The 21882-nt window shown below is 46.1% G+C and overlaps 1 protein-coding gene across 10 annotated transcripts in view; it reads left to right on the top strand.

Annotated features, from left to right (window-relative positions):
- TENM2 (teneurin transmembrane protein 2) overlaps positions 1–21882 on the top strand; it is a 979180-nt gene that overhangs the window by 842862 nt on the left and 114436 nt on the right. For 5 of the 10 annotated variants that reach the window (XM_062189665.1, XM_062189666.1, XM_062189662.1 and 2 more), the window contains 3 exons: positions 6132–6326; positions 12435–12635; positions 14318–14503. In XM_062189665.1, the coding sequence (XP_062045649.1) occupies positions 6132–6326; positions 12435–12635; positions 14318–14503 (582 nt within the window). Of the gene's footprint in view, positions 1–6131; positions 6327–12434; positions 12636–14317; positions 14531–21882 lie in introns of all 10 variants that reach the window. The other 5 variants (XM_062189664.1, XM_062189661.1, XM_062189660.1 and 2 more) reach the window with 2 other exon arrangements.

Raw genomic sequence — 21882 nt, 5'->3', positions numbered from 1 at the left:
CCAGGAGAAGCACCTGGCTCGTGGCTTCGGATCAGCACGGTGCACCGGCCACAGGGCCTTTGTGGGGTGAACCAACAGAAAAAGGAAGACCCTTCTCTCTCTCTCTCTCTCTCTCTCTCTCTCTCTCTCTCTCTCTCTCTCTCTCCCTCTCTCTCTCTCTCTCTCTCTCTCTCTCTCTCTCTCTCTCTCTCTCCTACTGTCCACTCTACCTGTCAAAAAATAAAAAATAAATCAGATATCTAATCATCTTAAAAAAAAAAAAAAGATTCGTTTATTTGAAAGGCAGAGTTACAGAGAAGCAGAGAGAGAGAAAGATCTTCCGTCCGCTGATTCACTTCCCAAATGGCCTCAACAGCCAGAGCTGGCTGATCCAAAGCCAGGAGCCAGGAGCTTCTTCCTGGTCTCCCACATGGGTGCAGAGGCCCAAGGACCTGGGCCATCTTCTACTGCTTTCCCAGGCCATAGCAGAGAGCTAGATCAGAAGTGGAACAGCCAGGACTCGAACCGGTGCCCATATGGGACTGATTCACTTCCCAAATGGCCTCAACAGCCAGAGCTGGCTGATCCAAAGCCAGGAGCCAGGAGCTTCTTCCAGGTCTCCCACATGAGTGCAGGGGCCCAAGGACTTGGACCATCTTCTGCTTTCCCAGGCCATAGCAGAGAGCTAGATCAGAAGTGGAACAGCCAGGACTCAAACCGGTGCCCGTATGGGATGCTGGCACTGCAGGTGGTGGCTTTACCTGCTATGCCACAGTGCCAGCCCCATGCAATCATCTTTAAAAGATATCTGACTTAAAATCCCCTCTGCCCATCAAGTGCAGCCCGCAGGTTTCTGTGGAGATGCAGGGTTTTCCGTCTGCTTTTGTGACTGAGCCCCTCTCACAGCCTGCAAGTGCTCTCCAGGTGTTCTGTTCCCTCTGCTACAGACTCCTGGTGCACAGGACTTGCCTTTCTTAAAACCACAGGTTTTAGGGGCTTGCTGTGTTGCTTCCTATCAAGCCAGTAACACTGATCATTCATCTCATCCCTTCCAGCGAACTCTGAGGGCGGGGGGAGCTCCAGCTCCATCATTAAAATGAGCCTTACACCATTTAGGTGAATCTAAATTGTGTCATTTTTTTGTCATCAGCCTGTTAACTTGTCAGTCGTTAGTGGCAGCAGTAATTTATTTTTCTTCTGCAGGAGTCTTAGCGCTTCCATTTATTAGATTTAGTAAAACAGGAATAGTCTATTTGTACAAACATTTTAATTAATTTTAAACAGAAGTCTGCATGCAGGGTGCTCCTTAGGAGAAGGAGACCCAGGAACATGGAACATGCTGCATGGGATTCCTGAGCGTTCAGAGCCAAGTGCCTCCCATAGCCAGGGAAGGCTGGGGGTGCCGGGGAGGGTAGATGAGGGCATCCTGTTTGTGTCCCGTGACAGCCTTTTGGTGGTGGAGGCTGTGTGTGGGGGTGGGTGTTTGAGACTGACTGCATGGTTTATTAACTCTTGAAGCCATACTGGAAGTCCTTATCTTGTACCGGTTGTCCCAATGCTCCCACCAACTCTGAGAGACAGTTTTTTGGAGGGGAAATCAGTTCTCCAAGACATTTAATAATCTTGCTAAAATCCCATAGCTGGTAAATGACAGGGTGGTTTTTGAACAGAAGTCTTTGTGGCACCAAAATGCTTGCTTTTTTCATTTCTCCTCCCTACTACTTCTTCACAGGGTATTGATGGAGTCAGGATTGTGTTTCTATAACCTGTCATTAAAAAAATAATGTGGATTGCTTGACAGTAAAAACCTAAGAAAAGCTGGGTCTAGAGGAGGTTCTCCATATCACATCCAGCCTCTCCGATGAGGAGCAGGCTGAGCCTTAGGTATCGTAAAAATTCTGGGTTGAGTTATATCTGTGAATGAATCAGTTCCTCCAGAGGGAAGGTGTTCTCCCTGCTGGACAGCCCCGTGGCCACTGGAGGGCGCTCATCTGGCATCTGTCTGCCCGCTTACCCGGGTGACAAATGGATTGCCAGGGAGGTTGCACTCGTCTGATCAGTGGCATCAGCAAAGCCCATCCAGTGCCCTGCTTTCCAGCAAAGGTAGCAGTGTTTTGCATCTATGGCCAAACACACTGCAGGAAGGCTGCATCTAGAATGTGGAGAACTCTAACCTGACCATTTTCCCTTTTTTGTGTGTTCTCGAGTAATTTAAGTAGGTCACGTTGTAAATTTGATTTCCCAGGTACCTAATTTTAAATAAAATCCATTCTTACCTTCTAGACAGTTGCATCTTTTTTCCACATGTAGAGTACAGATACTCTGTACTCCACACTCTGAGTATGGATACCAATCCTAACAACATTTTATCAATTAATAAAGACAGTTATTATTTGTTCCTTACCTGCTACCTTCCTCCACCTGTTGGGATGAAGGAGAGTACACTGGGGGACCAGGAGTGGTGATTTGGTGTGATGCTCTCTGCTGTGCATGACAGTTGATACCAGCAGTGTATAACCCTAAGGTTGGAAACAGCCGTGGAAGCTCATGTGACTTCACGCTGTGTGGCCACACTTATCCTTCTCTTATTTCCTTGTGCAGGAATAGTAAGGGGATGGATGAGAAACAGTGTGGATTCCAGTCTTCCCATCGGGAGATACTTGCCATGTTGCCAGATCAATAGGTATTCTCTTAGGTGCCGTGCTCCCAAATTGCAGGTCTTATCTGGGAAGTGCATTGGTGGTTTTGTGGCTCTGTCTAGGCTCAGGGGCACAGCGTACTACGATCAGTGAATGATGCCTGTTGAGGTGCAGGAAGGGAGAATGCTACTTCACAGACACATGTTTGCCATCCCTGACCTTGAACTTCTCATGAGACTCAGGAGGAACTGACATGAGACAAACTTACTGTGTCTCCACATCCCTCTCAAAACCTGAAGTCCATAAATTCTCGTGCTAGCTCATGGTTTAACATAGGCACTCTGGGTTCAAAGAGTTTTCCTGCACCCTCTGTTAGACCATCAGCATCCGTGGTTACTCTGGACGGAACCCTCTGCTTGAACATCCTGGAAATAAAAGGACATTCCTAGATTTAGAGGGCATTCAACTAAATTCCATACATATCTGTGATGTTCTCGCTGTTGAACTCATTCTTCTCTGGTAGATTGGTAAGGATAAGAATTCTGCTGGAAACGGTGCTCCCAAATCGTTCTCACACCTGCCCTGTTATAAATCATTCCGGGGCAAAATATCTCCTCAATCATATGTCAACTGTTGGGATTATTTTTAATTTTGCATCAGATTGCAGCTAAGTTAAAACACTCACTTCTCCAGGAAAAAAGACATTGTGCATATAACTCAAAGTGCACACCAGAATCTGTTCTTTCCATGTCTTCCATCAGTGGCTGCGTGGTGTGGGCCCAAAACTATTCCCCCTTGGGAATCTCAATATTGGTAACATAGAATTAACACAAGAGGAATTCCAGAAATTCATGGAAAAGCTGGCATTGTGGATTAATGGATTAAGTCACATCCTGCCAAATCCCTTATGGGTGTCCTGAGCTCTGGCTGCTCTGCTTTTGATCCAGTTCCCTGCTAATGTGCCTGGAAAAGTAGCAGAGAATGGCCTCAGGGTTTGGTCCCTGTACCCATGCAGTTCCCAGCTTTGGCCTGGCCTTGCCCACACTGTCACTGCCATTTGGAGAGTGAATCAACAGATGGAAAATCTCTTTCTCTCTGTCTCTCCCTCTCTCTCTCTAACTCTGCCTTTCAAATAAATATATCTTGCTTTTAAAGTCATGGAAAATGCGTATTGTAGAAAAACTGTGCAAGAACTTCAAAATGTTTGCAGCAAAAATAATCTTTTAATTTCATTTTTCCATTAGCTCTTTGAAGTACCTTCTGATATTTACTTAATCAAGCCAAGGTTGATAAATGTAGCACTTGAAGGAAATCACCAATGATAAATGTAGTTCCTGTCCTCAAGAAGCTTGTTATAGCTTTAGGAAATTAGACACTTACAGAGGAAGGTTAATGACTCTAAAAACTAAGCAGGAGCCGGCATCTGGCCTGACAGTAAAGATGCCAGTTTGGGCAACCGCATTCCATTTCAGAGTGCCTAAGTTTGAGTCGCATCTCTGCGTCTGATTCCAGCTTCCTGCTAGTGTGTTCCCTGGGAGGCAACAGGTGATAGCTAGGTAACCGGGCTGCTGCCACCCACATAGCACACCCAGATCGAGTTCCCAATTCCAGCTTCAGTCTAGCCAGGACCATTGCATTCATTTGGGGAGTGAAGGAGCAGATGGTTCTCTCTCCCTCTCTCCATCTCTCTGCCCCTCAAATAAGTAAAGTTTAAAAAAAAAAAGTAAATAGAAACATGATAAGGAAAGGATATTAACAAGCCAGGGTGGAGCATTTGACTAGCAAATAATGTGATGAGATATGCGGCCGCTTCATGGCACAGAGAAATCTCCGGGTTGAATATGTGTGTGCGCGTGCACACACACACGTGGAATTTGCACAACCTGTGATTCCAAAACAGAAAATACTGGGAATGGCTGAAGCATCTCTGTCAGTCACCTCTGAAGGTTTCTAAGTGGCAGCCCCAGTGCCAGAGCAGGGCTCCTATGTTGGACCCTAATAAGGAAGCAGGTTGAAAGTTAGGTGAGTGCTGACGTGAGAAGTCCACAGCCTGGGGGCCACTGCAGTCCAGTTCTTGATGAGCTCCGAAAGAGGGATTGGCACAGCAGAGGCCAGACTGGTGAAAGCTCTGGGTAGTCTCCGACCAGACGCACGCCGCCGAATTCTCAACCTTTTTTCCGTGTGCAGGTGCAAGGGCGTCTCCACTGAGATGCCTGAGGTTTCACTCTTTCAGCTGCCCTCCTCGGTCCTTTTTTTTTTTTTTCCTAAGCAGACCAAGTGTATTTCATCTTTACTCCTGACTGCACACTTTACTCTTTGAAATCAGTACAGTTATTTCTTCAAGGTGTAGAAAGTTTGTAGAGAGATTCGGCAGCTCCACTGTGTCCCGTCCTTCTGCTTTTTAAGGGAGATGAACCTAGGAGGGACAGGCATTGAACCATCTGAGAGTAAGCTAATAGGCAGGGGCCGGCACAGTGGCACAGGGGGTTGAGCTCCACCTGCCTGTGACACCGACATCCCATATGAGTGCCAGCCTGAGTCCCAGCTGCTCCACTCCCACTCCAGCTCCCTGCTAACACACCTGGGAAAACAACAGAAGATGGCCCAAGTGCTTGGGCCCTGCCACTCATGTGGGAGATCTGGATGGAGTTCTAGGCTCTTGGCCCTGCCCTACTCCCTAGCATTGTAGCCATAGGGGAGTGAGCCAGTGGATGGAAGATCTCTCTCTCTTTCTCTATCTGTGTGTGTGAGTGTGTGTCCGTCTGTCTGTCTACCTGTCTCTGTCTCCCTCTCTTGGCTGGACCAGGCTGAAACCAGGAGTCTGGAACTTCATCCAGGTCTCTCATACGGGTACAGGAGCCCAAGTACATGGGCTATCTTCCATTGCTTTCCCAGGAGCATTAGCAAGGAGCTGGATAGGAAGCGCAACAAATGGGACTCAAACTGACTCTTACATGGGACGCTGGCATTACAAATGGTGGGTTAACCCACTGCACCACAACACTGGCCCATAAATACATCTAAAAAAAAAAAAAAAAAAAAAAAGATGATCAGCAAAGTGGACTCTGACTCCCAGGGGTAAGGACATGTCATTAGATGTCCTAGGTGGGCCCTTCTGGCTTCCTGCTGGCCTCTCTGCTTGGGAGCTTCTTGAGGGCAGGCAAGAACTCTCACCTGTCTAAACTTCATCCGTGAAATGGGCATCATGATTGCAGCCCCCGCTCTTCACAATCCATAGACTGTTTACAATAATTAAGAAATAAACTGCACGTAGGGCATTCGTGACCTTGCCTGGCACCCAGTATGGGTTTCATTTGTGGAAGCTGCTGTTGCTGATAGAGTTTTATTGTTATTTGTTTGAAGCTGGCTCTGTACCTCATTGGCCAAAGTCCCCAGCTTAGCACCTTGTAAGCAAAGCCAGGATGCCAGGCAGGCTCATCCTTTTGACTGACACTGCCCTTGCACCCCTCCCACACCCCTTGTGACCTGGTGTTCTGTCGTTGGTCATTGCAGCCGCCTGCCCCGTCCTGTGCAGTGGGAATGGACAGTACTCTAAGGGGACGTGCCAGTGCTACAGCGGCTGGAAAGGCGCCGAGTGCGACGTGCCCATGAATCAGTGCATCGATCCTTCCTGCGGGGGCCACGGCTCCTGCATTGATGGGAACTGTGTCTGTTCTGCTGGCTACAAAGGCGAGCACTGTGAGGAAGGTAAGCCCCGCGGGAAGGGCCCGGGTTGGGCAGAGGGGAGGCTTCTGTGTGCCTGACCTTCACCGGTGTGCCCAGTTTTTTGCAAAGGATTTTGCTCCGTTTTTTGCTCAGTTTTTTGCTCCGTGTTTTGCAAAGGATGCTTCAACATTTGGACAACGTCTAACCCCTTGGCTTTGCCAGACTTCTCCCACTGTAGAACAGAAAACGTCTGTAGAGATGGTTCTAGAAGGAATGATTTCTTGTATTCTGTTACAGAAATAGCTTTTTTCCTCTTTGTCCTTTGTTTTTCTCTTAAAATTGCTCTCTGCCTTTGTCCATCTTCTCTGTCCCTCTTCCTGCTCTTTCTTTTCCTCCTTTCTCTATCTTCTTCCTCATTTTCTGCTTTATTTAAAGTCTTCCAAATTGGGAATTAGAAAATCTATCCAGAGAAGAGAAATGAGAACTCTAGGTCTCCTATCTGCCTCAGAGTTGTGTTAAAAAACCCTCTTCCTGGTAATCTAAGACTGTGTAAATATTTCAGCAAAAATGAGTGGTAGCAGAAAGCAGTCAGGTTTAGGTATTCAGGTCATTTAGAGCTACCCTGTAGGGCAAATTCTCCTGCTTACCTATAATCACACAGAATTAGAGGCAAGTACAGCAAGTGCTGAGATTCAGTGAACCCCAAGGAGCCCACAGTAGCACACATGGGTGAAAATCAAGACCATCATATGTTGAATCTCATCCAGCAAAATACAGTCAGAGATCCACCTGAGGGTGAGGAAAGGAGGCCACAGGAGAAGGCAAGGCACAGCAGGCATTCAGCAGTCACCTCTCACCGGTCTGAGGTACTATGCTTAGTGTTTTCTGAAGAGTGATTTGGTACAAGGAGTTGGGATCCAATTGCGGTGACCAGGCTGGCTGTAGCCTTCCCCTCCTGGTTTTCTCTTCTAGAACGTGGTCTCAAACTGCTTGTCTCTTGCTTCTCACTGTCAAGAATCAACCATAGTTAGTAGGGTAGGAACATAAGAGCAGAAGCTGTCTCAGACCCTCAACACTCCCCAACCTCTGAACTGGGTCCGCCTGCGTCTTCCAGCTCAACTCCTTTTCTCTAAGTCCACCTCCCACTGAAATGTCCCCATGCACTCAAACAGCCCCTTTCCTTCCCATGTTCCTAGTGGAAACAGAAATGTCAAATTACTCATCAAACATAGGGAAAACATAAAGTCCCTCGCCTACTCTGTGTGGAACAGCTTGAGGTGACTGTCCAGGATACAAAAGATACTCTTAGTTAAGGTTCACTGCTGTGATACAGTGGGTTAAGCGATCACCTGCAGCACCAGCATCCTATATAGGTACTGGTTCGAGGCCCAGCTGTTCTACTTCCAATCCAGCTCCCTGCTAATGGCCTGGGAAAAGCCGTGGAAGATGGCCCAAATGCTTGGGCTCCTGCACCCACGTAGGAAACCCAGAAGTTCCTGGCTCCTGGCTCAGCCCCAGCCATTGCAGCCATCTGGGGAGTGAACCAGAGAATAGAAGATTTCTCTCTGTGTGTCTCTCTTCTCTCTCTCTCAACTCTGCCTTTCAAATAAATAAATAAATAAATATTTTAAAAAAAAGAAAGAAAAACAAGATCCTGTTAGGTGCCATCTTCCCCAGTTCTCAATCCACCTCTCATGAGCATGCAAAGAATGAGGGATCTCAGATTCCATGAAGTTCTCAGATGGACCCATTCTCCATCCCATTAACATGGATCCCCAGAACTCTGTGCAAAATAATCGATCATTACAAGCTTCAACATAGAGTGATGGCAGTGTCTTATCCTTACATATCCCACACAAGTTTCTCTTGTGAAATACCCCTTTTCATGGTTTTTAGAACTGCGGGTATAAAGAGTCAGCTTCCATGGCATTATTCTTCTGCGATGTCTCAATATATCAGAACTAATGTCCTTAATGGGGCCTAGAAGTCTGACCCCCAGATCTTCACCTGCTCAGTTCTCTATATATTTTTTCCTGTATTATAAAAGGTAGCCTCCTTATGTCTGCATCATAAAACCAAATTGGGAGTTTGGATGGAGAAATACTGATTTAATAACCCTGCTTGAAAGGTTAAAGTTCTTAAAGATAAATGGATTGCAGGAGGCAAAGCTGCATTTGCTGAAAACATGGGAGAGGCCAGTAATGTGACAAGGAAGGTTAAAACGACCTTCTGCATACATCATTTGGTTGAGGAAAGGGCTAAGCAGTGACATTGCCAATCTTAGAATTTTTTTCTCTCCAGGAAAGATTGTGCACATCTGTATGTACGGAATTTCAAGTGATTTCTCAACTTTCTTACTATCGCAACCCGTCTTATTTAAATGTTCAGAGTGAATTAAGCATCCAACAAAACAAGTAAGCTACATGCAGCATTATGAAAGGATGGGATCTCTATTGATTTCTGAGACCCAAAAAGAATGAACCGAGGTGATTCATTTGCTGTTTTCAAAATAGGAAATGGAATCAGAAAGTCTCGATCAGCACTTTTTCTTCCACTTAGCTTTTTTATTCCTGATATCCATCATAGTCAGAACATTCAAACAATTTACCTGAAATGACCACGGCAACGCAATCAATAGTTGCCATCCTCCATTTTTTGCTGCATACACATTGCCGTGCTATTAACAAATTTGCACAAGAAAATGAAAGGACGTATTCGTGAGGTTTCTTTCAATGATGTCTGGGGGAGTGGGAAGGTGATGAGAGAGGAACTGACATATTAGTTTAAGTCAGCCATGTTTTCATGTCATTTTCATGGTTGAGTCATTTTTCAATGACATTTAACTTCATAAATGTAATTCATGGTTCTTCAGGGGCTTATAGTACATATTGTTTGTAAAACTCCTTGACCTCCTTTTTTATCCTTAGGGATAGAAATTGCATTCACAACCCTTTTTTGTCAAACCTACAGAGGACCCAAGACTAAATGAGTTCTAATGATTTCAGCTGCCAGGGGGCTGGTGTTTCAAGGCTCACGGTACTTGGCTTCTAAAGGCCACTGTCCCCCTTTTTAGTGTAACCCTGTTTCTATTTATATAGCTTTGTAAAGGCCGCAGTCCCTCCCACCTGGTAAAGACTCTTGAGGATGTGGCCGCAAGACTGACCTATGAAATTGGAACCAAATTTAAAATTCACAGTGAAAAGTAGAACTGCTTCCCTTAAAGGTTGAATTTAGTTATTCCACCAGCTGCTGTGATTATTTAGGGACGCATGTACCTGTATCACTGATCAGAGAAACGGTTTAGTGCAATTCACAAAAGAAATGGTTCTTTGATGACATTCGAGTAACTGCGCTAATAAGTCCCAGCGAATTTCCCTCTTTCTTTGCACCATAATTCACAGTAGAGAAGAGAGATAAGTCATTTAGGAGAAAAGTGCCCCTTTTTTGTGTATTACTTTTTATTATTTCATCCTTTTAAGAAAAAGATTATGATATATTTTTTGAAAGTGCCCAGCTATTGGTACCTCGCCAAACAGTTCTAGTGACTAATTATAGATTGAGAGAAGTTTTTGAGGCAATAACATAAGATATTTTTGTGTATATTTCAATTGGACTATATCAGAAATGGGGATAGAGTGAAAAACTAAAACTTCAGGGTTTCCTTTACTTAGAGGTTCTGAATGAATTAGTTCGTATTAACCGGGCCTCTAAGATCAACTGTTTGCAAAAGCAAAAATTTCTCTATTTCTCTTTCTAATCAGTCCTTCACACTGGAAATTTGTCCCAGTCACAACAAATGCAGTTGTGTGGTGAGCATCTATATTCCCCTTGCAATGCAAGGCATGAAACAGCCTTGTAATATCTTCCATGTATTTGAAAATCTATGTGTTCTCCCACTATCCTAAATGAAACAGATTTGTAGGTGTGAGAAGGGATTGTGTCATCAGTACTTATATTTCCCAAAACAGTGAGTCAACTTTAAAGTCGCTAAAATAAGATCAACAACATCATAAATATTGCCAACAAATAATAAATCCATAAAATTCACCTTTCTGAGGGTGTTTTTTTTTTTTTAAGCAAAACACTCACTGTTATTTCCCATGGCTCAAACACTTTGGAACTGACTTCCCTAAATAATACCTTCCTGAGAACATCCAAATGGGAATCCTGAAAAACATCTCTGAACACTGAAAACTGTTATATTTGCCTCAAGGGAAGGGCGCTTTATGGAACTTTATGGAATATTGTGGTTGGGATTTTTAAAGATTTATTTATTTATTTGAAAGGCAGAAATACTGAGTGGAGGAGAGGGAGGGAGGAAGGAAGGGAGAGAGATCATTCTGCTGGTTCACCTCCCAAATGGCTGCAACAGCCAGGGCTGGGCCAGGATAAAGCCAGGAGTCAGGAACTTCTTCCAGACCTCCCTGTGGGTACAGGGGCCCAAGAACTTGGGCCATATTCCACTGCTTTCCCAGGCACATTAGCAGGGAGCTGGATCAGAAGTGGAGCAGCTGGAATATGAACTGGTGCCCATATGGGATGCCAGCACTGCAGGTGGAGATTTAACCCTCTATGCCACAGTGCCAGCCCCTGAGTTTAATAAGTCCAAAGCCCTCAAATGTCCCCAGAACCAGAGAGTTTTTGATGATCTAAATGGATGATCTAAATAGCACCATATTTAGAGTCAATGTATCATAGCGTTAAACTCTACCATTATTTTGTGTTCCATAAGAGAGAAAAAAGATGCCCAATAAGGTGAATGTAATGGGGGCCCCTACAACAAGCTGGGGCCCTAAGGAATTATGATCTCAGTGTAATAGTGAGTTCTTAAGACACCAAAAGTCTTAAATGTTTAGGTCTTGTCACTGGGCAAAAAGAGAAAGCAGAAACTTCTCTAAGAATTTGAACCACAAGATGGCACATGTACCCATAAGGGATTGAATTACATTCTAAGCATAATCCAAAAATCATCCAGAGAAGAATTTAGAGTAGTCTCATGCTGGCTGTGCCCCCAGTTGGGGGCAGTAACAGTGCTTTCACTGAAGCCAACAGGCCTGATTTCAAAGCTGCTAAAATGATGGAAATACATGTTTTAGTCCAGCATGGTGATGAGACCTCCACATGTCTCTGATCCTAGCTCAACATCTGAGCCCTGCAGAAGCACCGTTCCTCACTCAAACCCTTCTTCATGCCGAAGCTGTTTTGCCTCTAGAACGCCCTTTGTATCCAGCATTTAGGCTGAATGGCTGTTCAAGGTTGGAGATCACATCTACATCAGAAGGTCCTGGCCTCTCCTCACCCTGAGTAGATTTCTGAGCAGTAATCTTCAGGATAGTGTGTGTATGTCCCCACCGGTTATTCAGATGGACAGACTAACAGACAGTGAAAGAGGTGATATGACAGTGGCCAGAATCTGATCACTAACTGTCCAGTTGAGCATCTGGTGGAAGGATAGTGGCAAGGCCAGGGAGCCTCCCCAGCCCAGTCCACTCATGAACTTCCCTTGGAAGGCTGGCCCTGTTTGTGTCAGTTCAACACCCAGCTTCTCTTCTCCCATGCACGTGTACTACCTCCTTCAGCAGATGTGTGCCCAGAAAACGAAAACTAATTTTAGACTTAGCCTAAGTGAAGCTTGAGTAGGAAAGTGACTCATTTATGAGTTTCAGTGGTTTCTTTCTTTTTTTTTTTTTTTTTTTTTTCAGTTTTTGTTCCCTTTTGAAGTCAAGTATTAGTGAAGTTAGACTAAGTCTCTCAGTGACAGTGAGGAGTGATTGGGTTTGGGGGTGTGTGTAGAGACATCACAGATATTCACATTCCTGCGAAGGTTTAGACAAGGTACTAAGATAAGTACAAAGGTTTAAAGGTTGAATGGCATACCTCTGTGTTTACATAGAGTCTCTCTCTGATTCCTCCTGATTCTGCTTGAGAACCCCCTTTTGATCTCTAACTTCTTCTTCAAGTTGGTGGTTGGGTGTTTTGACAAAACAGCCTTTTACTTCTTTATTGGTGTTCTTCAAAGAGACCATGAAGTGTTACCTGTTTGCCTGCAGGTGCCCACGAGTTGTTGAACCACAGGTCCGTTGAACAGTAAACTCTGTCTTGAGGCAGATCCCCTAGTAACCGTTCCATTTCCTCTTTGTTTTTTTCCAGTTGATTGCCTGGATCCCACCTGCTCAAGCCATGGGGTCTGTGTGAATGGAGAATGCCTTTGCAGCCCTGGCTGGGGTGGTCTCAACTGTGAGTTGGCAAGAGTCCAGTGCCCTGACCAGTGCAGTGGGCATGGCACTTACCTGCCCGACACAGGCCTCTGCAGCTGCGATCCCAACTGGATAGGCCCCGACTGCTCCGTTGGTAAGCCCAGAGGTGTCCTCCTCGCTTTCCCCAGTGCTCGTGCCCTGGGTTCCAGCCCATTCTCCTAGCGGATGGGAACCCACACTTCACATGGAGCTGGGGCTCAAGGGACTTGGGTCAGTCACGAGTACCTTTCTCACTGTCTTCTCAGTTGTGAAGTCTGTGATATTTGAGAAACAAACCAGCACTGGGTGGGTTCCCGTGCCTCCTTGGTTCCCTCCCCACAACAGGCATGGGGCCTGAGACGGATACCTCCATTTGCACTGTAGCTTTTCATGTGTATACACTCCCTAAAGATCCCAGAAAACAAAGCAGTACCACCCAGTCCCAGGTGAACCAAATAGCACGTCCTGTAGAGTGGAAAAGACGTTCCCTCGGGGTGCTGTGTGAGCGTGCTGTCAGGCTCTGTAATACTCCACTGCCAGGAAAATCATGAAGTTGTGCTATACGCTTTTTTTTTTTTTTTTTTCTTAAAATTAAGAGTATGTGTCTTGCCTCCTGAGTGACCTTAAAAATGGAACGGGTCAACAGTTCAAGCGGTCCCAGCCTGTCTGAGAAAGATTCCCTTCACACTGACAAGTGCCTATCCAAGCAAGCCATCATCGGTCCGCCCCTTCTTCTGGGTAGTGAGACAGCGTCACATTGCCATGGCAATCAGGAAAGGAATATCTGCGAAGCTCTGCCTACAATGGGAAAAGAAATGAATATTTCATTCCAAAAAGAAAGAGTCAGTTAAAAGGGGCTATTTTGGGGATCTCTGCACAATTCCCTTGACTCTGGCTTCGACTCTGATGCTGGCGGTCTTGGCTGAGTTCTGCAGAGGATGGTGGGAGGCGGAGAGCTTAGATCCAAGGCAACAGACAGGGCTTTGTGACTTGCAGTGAGTCGCCCATCGCCCTGGCCCGTGCCCCTCCCCTGGCATGACGAGCCATGCCTCCCTCAGCAGGCTGTTGTAAGGATGAATGTCTGGCATGTACTTGTCCTCGCGTGAGAGGTCTGGAGCGCCAGAGCGTGCATATCTGTCTGTCTGTCTCCTCCCCAACCACAAAAGACTTTGAGCTCCTTTGAGAAAGAGGCTGTGTAAGTGCAGCACGGTTATGGCGGTCACCATTGTTGTCCGCCAAGGTGCCGATGTGGGTGACGGGGGGCTGTACAGTCATGGTGGGGTAGAAGAAGCGGGTCCCCAATTGGCTTCCTGGGCTCGGTCAGCTCGAGCTCTCAAGAGGGGAACAATCCCAGCTGGACAGGGATGCAGGATCCACATGGTCTTTGACGGGGTGGGTACCTCCTGGTCAGCTTGGCCAAACTGGAGCCACTGCCTGCCCTCCCCTTGGGACAGTCTCACACCCTAGGGAGTCACAGAATCACCCAAGGACTTGTTACCGTGGATCTTTGAGCCTCGCTCCCGGAGTTTCTAGTCCTCTTGCTCCACCTGGGGTAGGAGGATTTGCATTTCTAACAAGCTCCCAGGTGATGGTGATGCCACCTGTCCAGCAGCTGCACTTTGAGAACCATGGCTCTAGAAGAAAACGTCACAGTGAAGTGATTCCCAGCCAGTGGATGTAGTTCCTGAGCCTCGGGGCCTGCTCTAGGGTCCCGGGGCCGTGTGCATGGTCTGGCCTCCCTCCGCGGAGGGTTTCGCCAGCTGTGGTGTTGAGCTGTAATCATTGTTTTTCTTCCAGAAGTGTGCTCAGTAGACTGTGGCACTCACGGCGTCTGCATCGGGGGAGCCTGCCGCTGTGAAGAGGGCTGGACAGGCGCAGCTTGTGACCAGCGCGTGTGCCACCCCCGCTGCATTGAGCACGGGACCTGTAAAGATGGCAAATGTGAATGCCGAGAGGGCTGGAATGGTGAACACTGCACCATTGGTAGGCAAACGGCAGGCACCGAAACAGGCACATATTGCTTTATTTTCATAACTCGTAGATCTATAGTGACGGTCGTGCATTGCAACCGGCTGTTCCTCCAGGGACACGAGTGCTTTCCAGTATTCCTGCTGCCCCTCCAAATCTCCAAGGGGACCGGGAAAAGGAGAAGGCAAAGCTTTTCATCCTTGCCAAGATTCCAGACTGGGAGTGAGGGGCCAGATAAGAAAAAGCATCCAAATCACTGATCTTGGGGAGGAAAAATGCACATGCATGGGAAATTGTCAGTGCCTGGGGGCTTTAAGCACCATAAATGACTGGTCTGCAAGGCTTCCCTTTGCATATATTCTCCCAGCTGGCTGCATCGTTGAATCCCTGCTCGCTGGCAACAGTGTAAACTCACGGATTGGAGACTAGGTGAGATGCAGGCAGAACTCCCCGATTTGCTGGGAGGCCAGGACCACGGGTCATAGATTCGAGCAGCTTCTGCCTACGCTCAAGGCTCCATTGCAGGGCTCCTGACTTCCCTGGCACCACCACCACATTTAAATGTCTCCTCTCCTGGTTCTGTCTCATGCCCACACCGCCCCATCTCCTCTAACAAGCTTCTGAACCAAGCTTTGTTAAGAAGTAGTTGTTTAGAAGTCTTCATTTTTGTTTCTGTTTGCATCATTATCATGGTTCAGGGTAAGATGAGCCTGGATTGAATGCACCTAATTCCCCCTTTGGTGGAGGAATTGGGAGCCAGTTTTTTTTGTTTTGTTTTGTTTTGTTTTTGACATTCCACATCTCACAGACCATTGAAGTTACAAAGTTGTCCCTTTTTGTTTTTGTTATTTCCTTAGTTCAAGTCTAGGATTCATGTCATGCCAAGTTGGCTCATCTACTTGCCTGCGTGGAAATTCACAGGGAAGTTTCCCACCAAATTACTCCTGAGTCCTTGTAGTTACGGTTGATTCCAGCCATTGAGTGTGAGACGTTCCCACTCTGTCCTAGCCCCCCAAGCCCCGGGCACAGAGCAGCCCCCTGAAGTGAGAGACAGGGCTGGGAGCTTACCCAGGACTGACTTGTAAGCTTAGACTCAGTTTCCCATGCTGTTCATTTTGGGGCAGTGGTTACAACAAGACAGAGGGGAGCTGTGTTAAATTCCCTTCACCCATTCTGTCTGATTGGGCATCCGAGGGGCAGTGCGGCAATCAGGGCCGTGACCATGGCACTGGGACCCTGCTGGGACAGTCTGTTGGCAGTGCATTGTTTTTGCAATCTCTCAATGACGCTCCAGGTTCTGCTTCCCCTGCAGCCGCTTTCATCTTCAATTCCCCGCAGAGTCTGAGGGATCGCTCAGAAGACTTTAAAGGGAGGGATGTGCACAGCCCAGTGCCAAGACAGCTCGTACCATAGCTTCCCCTCTGCAGGGTCCTTCCTCCTGATAGACTTTTGCATGCCCAGTGTGATATAAATGAAGACTTTCCGCACCTCCATAGCTCTAGGGTCCACAGTTCCTCCTCCCTCCAAAAGCTCTTGCCAGTCAACACCCCTTGGGAGCCAAATCCTACTTTCTCTTGGTTCATACAAGCTAACCTCCCCTCCCTTAGCTCTCCCCTTCCTACATCTGAGGGGCACAGGGGCAGGCTTAGTGTCCCTACAGTGATGCTTGGTGGCTTTCTTCCCAGCTCTTTCCTTCCTACAACCTGTCTTCACTCTGGAAATAGTTATAAAAGGGCAGTTCAGATACATTAGGGCAGGAATTGGATAACTGTGGCCAGGGGACCAAGTCTGGCCTGCTGCCTGTTTTTCTATAACTTATAATCTAAGAATAGTGTTTATATTTTTTAAGAGTTGAAAGAATTCCAAAGTAAGCTATTTCCTGACATGTGACAATTCTGGGAAACTCAAATTTCAGTGTCTATAAATCGTATTACTATAGGAGAGGCACGCCCATGAGCTGATGCCTCGTCAGCGTCCTTGCTGACTCTCAGCCTTTGGTGACGGCCACAGAGATGACATGGCCTACACAGGCTTGTGTTGTCTTGTTCTTTACCGACAAAAAAATCCAAGGATCCCTGAATTGGAGAGTTGCACATATCTGACCAGAGAGAGAAAGAGAAAGCAGGTTAGTGCTCCCATTAGGAACAGGATAGCGCTTGTAGCTTGAGGGGACTTGGGCCAAGAGAATTGCAGAAGCTCCAAATATCACAGAGTGGGAGTGGAGAGAAGACAGCAGATGACTTGAAATGTCTCTGGGACCTTTGAAAATGAGGTGGAAAGATGAGCACGTTGGTCTCACTAGAGAATAGCAAGGTTATGGCCAACAGGAGAACACAGACATTTCGGTGCAACCTGTAGGTGAGATGAATTGGGAAGAGGTGTTGGTGCTGCTCGAAGTGCTTGGTTCCAGTTTCACATCTCGGTGAGCTGACAGACCTTCGCTCTTGAGAGACAGAGACAAAGCGCGAATGCACCTGCCAGAGAAACGGCTCAAAGCAGAGTGCAGGTCCAGGGGTGTCTCTTGTGATTTTCTAGAATTTGTGCTATGTAAATTACAGAGATCTTCATCACCACAGCCTCCTCTTAGAGGTAATTAGGGCCCTGTGGTTTTATTAGTTGGACGTGTTCTCTCTCCTCCTAGCCATGTTCACTGGGATTTTCTCAAAAAAGCCAAACACACCTTGCTAGGCGAGATTTGCTCTTCACAAACCAGAGAGATGTTCATATGCGCATAATTGCTTCCTGCGCTTTCCAGCCTCGAGCCCCCAGAGCTGTTTCGCCGAGGTTCAGTCTTTTAGTGTGAGCAGATACTCCTGTCATGTCATTGAAAGTAAATGCCACAATTTACAAGCTCAGAATCCGTCCTCCTCCTCGGGGATACTGACAGAGAGGAAAGCGGGGCGCTTTGGTCCTTCCCCAGCACAGCCTCAAATGCTGTTTTGTTGAAAATAGAAAATAAATACGAATGAAATGGCACCTAGTCGGCAAACAATGCCTTGGAAAATTTGAGGGAAGGCAGAATTGTGGGTGCTTAGTGTTGAGGACTTGAGTTGTCCGTGGCCGGCTTTCGAAAGGTCATAGTGAAGTGGCTTTCTTGGGGTCAGTGCAGATAGGCCACTGAACCGTTCACATCAGCACCTGTGGATTACGTGGACTGTGCTGGGGCTGGGGGAGAGCTGAGGGTGCACAATGAGGATCAGAGCACAGACTGCTAAAACTCGAGCTCTCTCTGTGTTTGGCCAGATGCATTTCTGGAATTTGCAACCCAATTGTTTACGTTTTGAAATGTGGTACATATTGCTAAAGATTTAAATATAGTAGGAGGTGTAACATTTCTTTGGTAACTGGTAGAGCTAAGTTATTGGCAGACTGGATTCTAACAAGCAGTGAGTCTTACATCCCCCCCTTTCTAACAAGTCGAATATAAGGTACGGCTACAGAATTGCATACATAATAGGCTTTGAATCCACCACAACCACGTTGCATGGATGTCTTTGGAATATCTTAGTGTTATCTGGATGAGCTGCAGTTTACTCTTATGAATAAATCAGAAGGCACACAGGACAGTTAGAAGGGTTTTATTCTCTAAACGTAATGTTAAAATGGGTGGTAGTCCCTATCACCTGCCATGTGCCTATCACCTGCCACCACTCCTCATTAGTACTGGGGATTTAACAGAAGAAGGCCGTCCAAAGGCTATAATAGTAGTGGGATGTGTAAGAGCCGTAGAATGCTTGTTAGTCCAAAATCGCTATGAACTATAGTAGACTCTGATGGGCATTTCTTAGATAATAAAGAGACGAAGTAGATGTTAGCATGCTTGGTGAGCAACAGCCCAGAAGAAACCAGCACTCATACTGCCAGCGAATGGAAGGAAGGAAGCTAAGTCCTGCGGACGGTTGCGGTTACCCCTGAACGTGGGCTGTCTGAACTACACAAACTGGCACACTCGCATACTAAGTCTGCCGACACTGGGTGCTTCCTGACTTTGGTGAGCTGTCTGATACCTAGAGAGTGAGCAGCGTCTGCGCCGGTTACTCCAACCTACATAGCTTTATCTTTCCGGTCCTGACCTCTGATTGCATTGCAGAATCATCAGAACTCGATTCCCAGGGCCATGTGGGGCTGAGTGACCTGCCCAGGTGCCGCAAGTCAGAACAGTTTTCTTTTCCCTCTATCGCACTGGGCCCTTCTATTTTTCCTCTTTAATTGGTTGGGGAAAGAAATAGGTTCTTGCGATGTTAATAAGGAAAATGAATCTTTACCCAAGGTAGAAGCAGCCGTGCGACAATCTGATGTGCTGATTAAGTGATTGTCATCAGAAGGAGACGGGGTCACAGTCCAGGAGGGAGAGCGTCAGAACAGTAGGGAAGAGGTTGGCAGAAAGCGCTGTCAGAATTAACCGGCTCCAACTGAGGACAGCTGCCTCTGCACCGCACTCCAGTTTCATTCTGAGTTGCGGAAACTGATTTTTTGGTAGCTATTGTCCTTGAACATTTGAGCTTTCATGACACTACAATGAGATCAAGTTGGGATGAAATTAGCCACTGTGGAGCCATCCTTACCACCAGGCCCGTGGATGCAGCTAATTCTCTGATTGGTTAATTAACGTATCCCTCCAGGGCCTCTGATTGGAACTGTCCTCAGAATCCTCCCCCTTTTTTTTCTTTCTTTAATGAAAACCTGACATGATGGTCTTGCACTATTCCAGATTATGGACAACCTTGTAGTAGAGTGCAAAAGGTATTCAGCTGTTAGCTTTTTCCCCTCATATCGCTCATTATTTGGACATGATGCGAGCCTTCCTAGTGCAGGTGAGGACTCATCGTGTGCCTAGAAATTGTCTTTTTGTGAGTCTAGGTAGGTCAGTCTGCCCAAGGTTTCCTACGCAAGCCCAAAACGAGAACTGATTAAAGTTACGTCAGTACATTTTCACGTCACTGGGAAAACGAAGGAAAGGAAAGAAGTGCTTTGCCCATAGTGAAACCCAAATCCCCGGAAGTGTTTGCTTCTTGTCCTAGGTGTTGAGGAAGGCAATGCAGATAAGAAAGCTCCGAACTTCCTCCTAACCTCATGACTGGGAGCATCCTTTGTATTGCCTCCAGTGTGATTCAGTTAACACCGGCCAATCCCATCAGCTCCCACTGGAAAAGAAAAGAGGGAGGAGTTCCTGTGCCTTCAGTGGTGCGTGGAGACGTCACCTTGATGTTTTAGAAGAACTGGCTACTGTCCTAGATGGTAGCCCAGACCTGCGGGGCCAGACCCAGCAAGTCAACAGCTTGGTATCAGCCATTGTTGATGTCCCAGGAGCAAAGAACTAAAAATGGTTTAGAATTCCTGGAATATACACCCATGCTGAGAGTTAGCATAAGAAAGATTCCAGGCTCAAAGGAAGGGAAAGCATATACTTGTACAATAATAAGAACTGCTGTAAAAACAGACGACCTGAATGTCCCTAGTGCGTGGTGAGTGTTCAGAGGTTGAACTTCTGTGGAGAAGTGACGTTCCTTCTACAGTTGTGACTCTGAGGTCTCAAAATACAGGCTAAAGATTTTACATTGAAGAGGAAGGAAAGAGTACCTTAGAGCTGTGCTCCCTTGGGTTCTCGTAATGGACGTCTTTCTCCTTATTTGGTATCTGATCCACCGGGGAGTCATGAAGAATACATTGGCCAACAAGGAGGGACATCTGTGTTCTGGGCTGGACCCTACCACAAATACTCTCTCTCCTAATGCTAGCACCAAGCCTTTCTGACTTGTTTCTTCCCATGGTATATAATGAGATTGGGCCCATAATTGCCTTCCAGGACATGACACACAAACATGAGATATTTTTCCATGGTTTACAAGTAGATTTTGTTAAATAGTCATGGGGGGCTCTTTACGATATGTTTAGGAAAAATGTAACTAGTACATCAAACTCCTGATTACATTATTGCTAAGGGATATAGCAAAAGTAGGCAGTGTTGTTAGGACTGAGTAAATGTAGAGAAAGGTATTGAGTAAATAACAGTGCAGATATTGCAAATATCACGAATGCAGGATGTGATTGAATGAATTTAGAGCACACTTGAATGGGACAATCTCTAAGGGCCTGTCCACTTCCAGGATTTTATTACTTTTGATTTGATATCCTAGGAACAAGGCACTCAGATGCAATCAAGCCTTTCTCTTGTCTGCAAGGCAGGTTTTCGATGTTGGCCCCTGTACTGTACAATAATGACTTTAGGTTAAAGGGACAAAAACAGCAAAGTGTTCCCCCAACCAATGCCACATTGCAACATATTGAGGATAGTGAATGTGATTTTTGATAGCTTATTTGCTCACCTCACTTCCAGTTTACATCCCGTTTACTGAGAGAAACTTTTTGTATGTTGAAAAATTTCTTTGCATAGGTTTAATACTCAGGCCCTACTTTGTCCATTTATATGTGTATTTTTTAGAAAAAAGAGATAGTGGTAAGCAGAGATTGATCCATCTCTGTCCACTTCCTTTGAATTCAGAAAAGTACAAGCATGAGAATGAAACACTTAGGCCGGCGCTGTGGTGTAGCAGGTAAGGCCACCACCTACAACGCCAGCATCCCATATGGGCACCAGTTCGAGTCCCAGCTGCTCCACTTCCGATCCAGCTCTCTGCTATGGCCTAAGAATGAAACAGTTGAGAACACAAGTTCCCATCTGCCAGCTTTCCTAGCCTTTATGTACCTCAGTTTCTTTGTCTATATAATGGGGATACTAATTAGAAATCATCTGTTTAGGTTGTATTGCAGTTCTTGGCACATTGCCAAGCAGAAATCTCACCTAGTTTGATCGTCATTAACTCCGTTATCTAGTACCACTATAAGCTAAATGAAAGGACAAGGGAGAATCTTCAAAACAAAGTGCTCATTAGAACATTTCTCCCACCTTCAACCTCCCTTTCACAAATCTACCTCAGTCCATCACAGCAGTTGGTCATGTGTCAAAAAGTAACACCTACTAGCTATCCATTTTCAAGCAAGCATTGTTCTGCAGTGTTCTGGCATCTAATTCTTACAGTAAAACACAAACTGCCTCTCTTGCTTTGGACCAAAGCTGCTCGTTTTACCAAACGTCCTCATTGTACATGGAATCAAATATTTGTTCCAATAGAGACTTTTTATGGAGCTGGGACTTACTACTTCCAGCCAGAGGTTCTCAAAGTCGACCTCTTTGACTTGATCTTGGGGAGCCAAGAGGTCTGCGAGAAACTTTTTAATGCAGGAGTTTGCTTTTTTTTAAGTGTATTTCAAAAGAAAAGGCATCTTTGCTGTGTTATTTGGAAATTCTGTTAATGCTTAATAGAATAAAATGTCAGTTCTTTTTAGCAAGTGTTTCTGGAGCGAGAGACCACAGAGATATTCTTAAGGAGTCT

This window comes from Lepus europaeus, chromosome 4 (assembly GCF_033115175.1).
Source record: "Lepus europaeus isolate LE1 chromosome 4, mLepTim1.pri, whole genome shotgun sequence".
In the NCBI taxonomy this organism is placed as follows: domain Eukaryota; kingdom Metazoa; phylum Chordata; class Mammalia; order Lagomorpha; family Leporidae; genus Lepus; species Lepus europaeus.
This window is presented reverse-complemented; position numbering and strand designations above follow the sequence as displayed.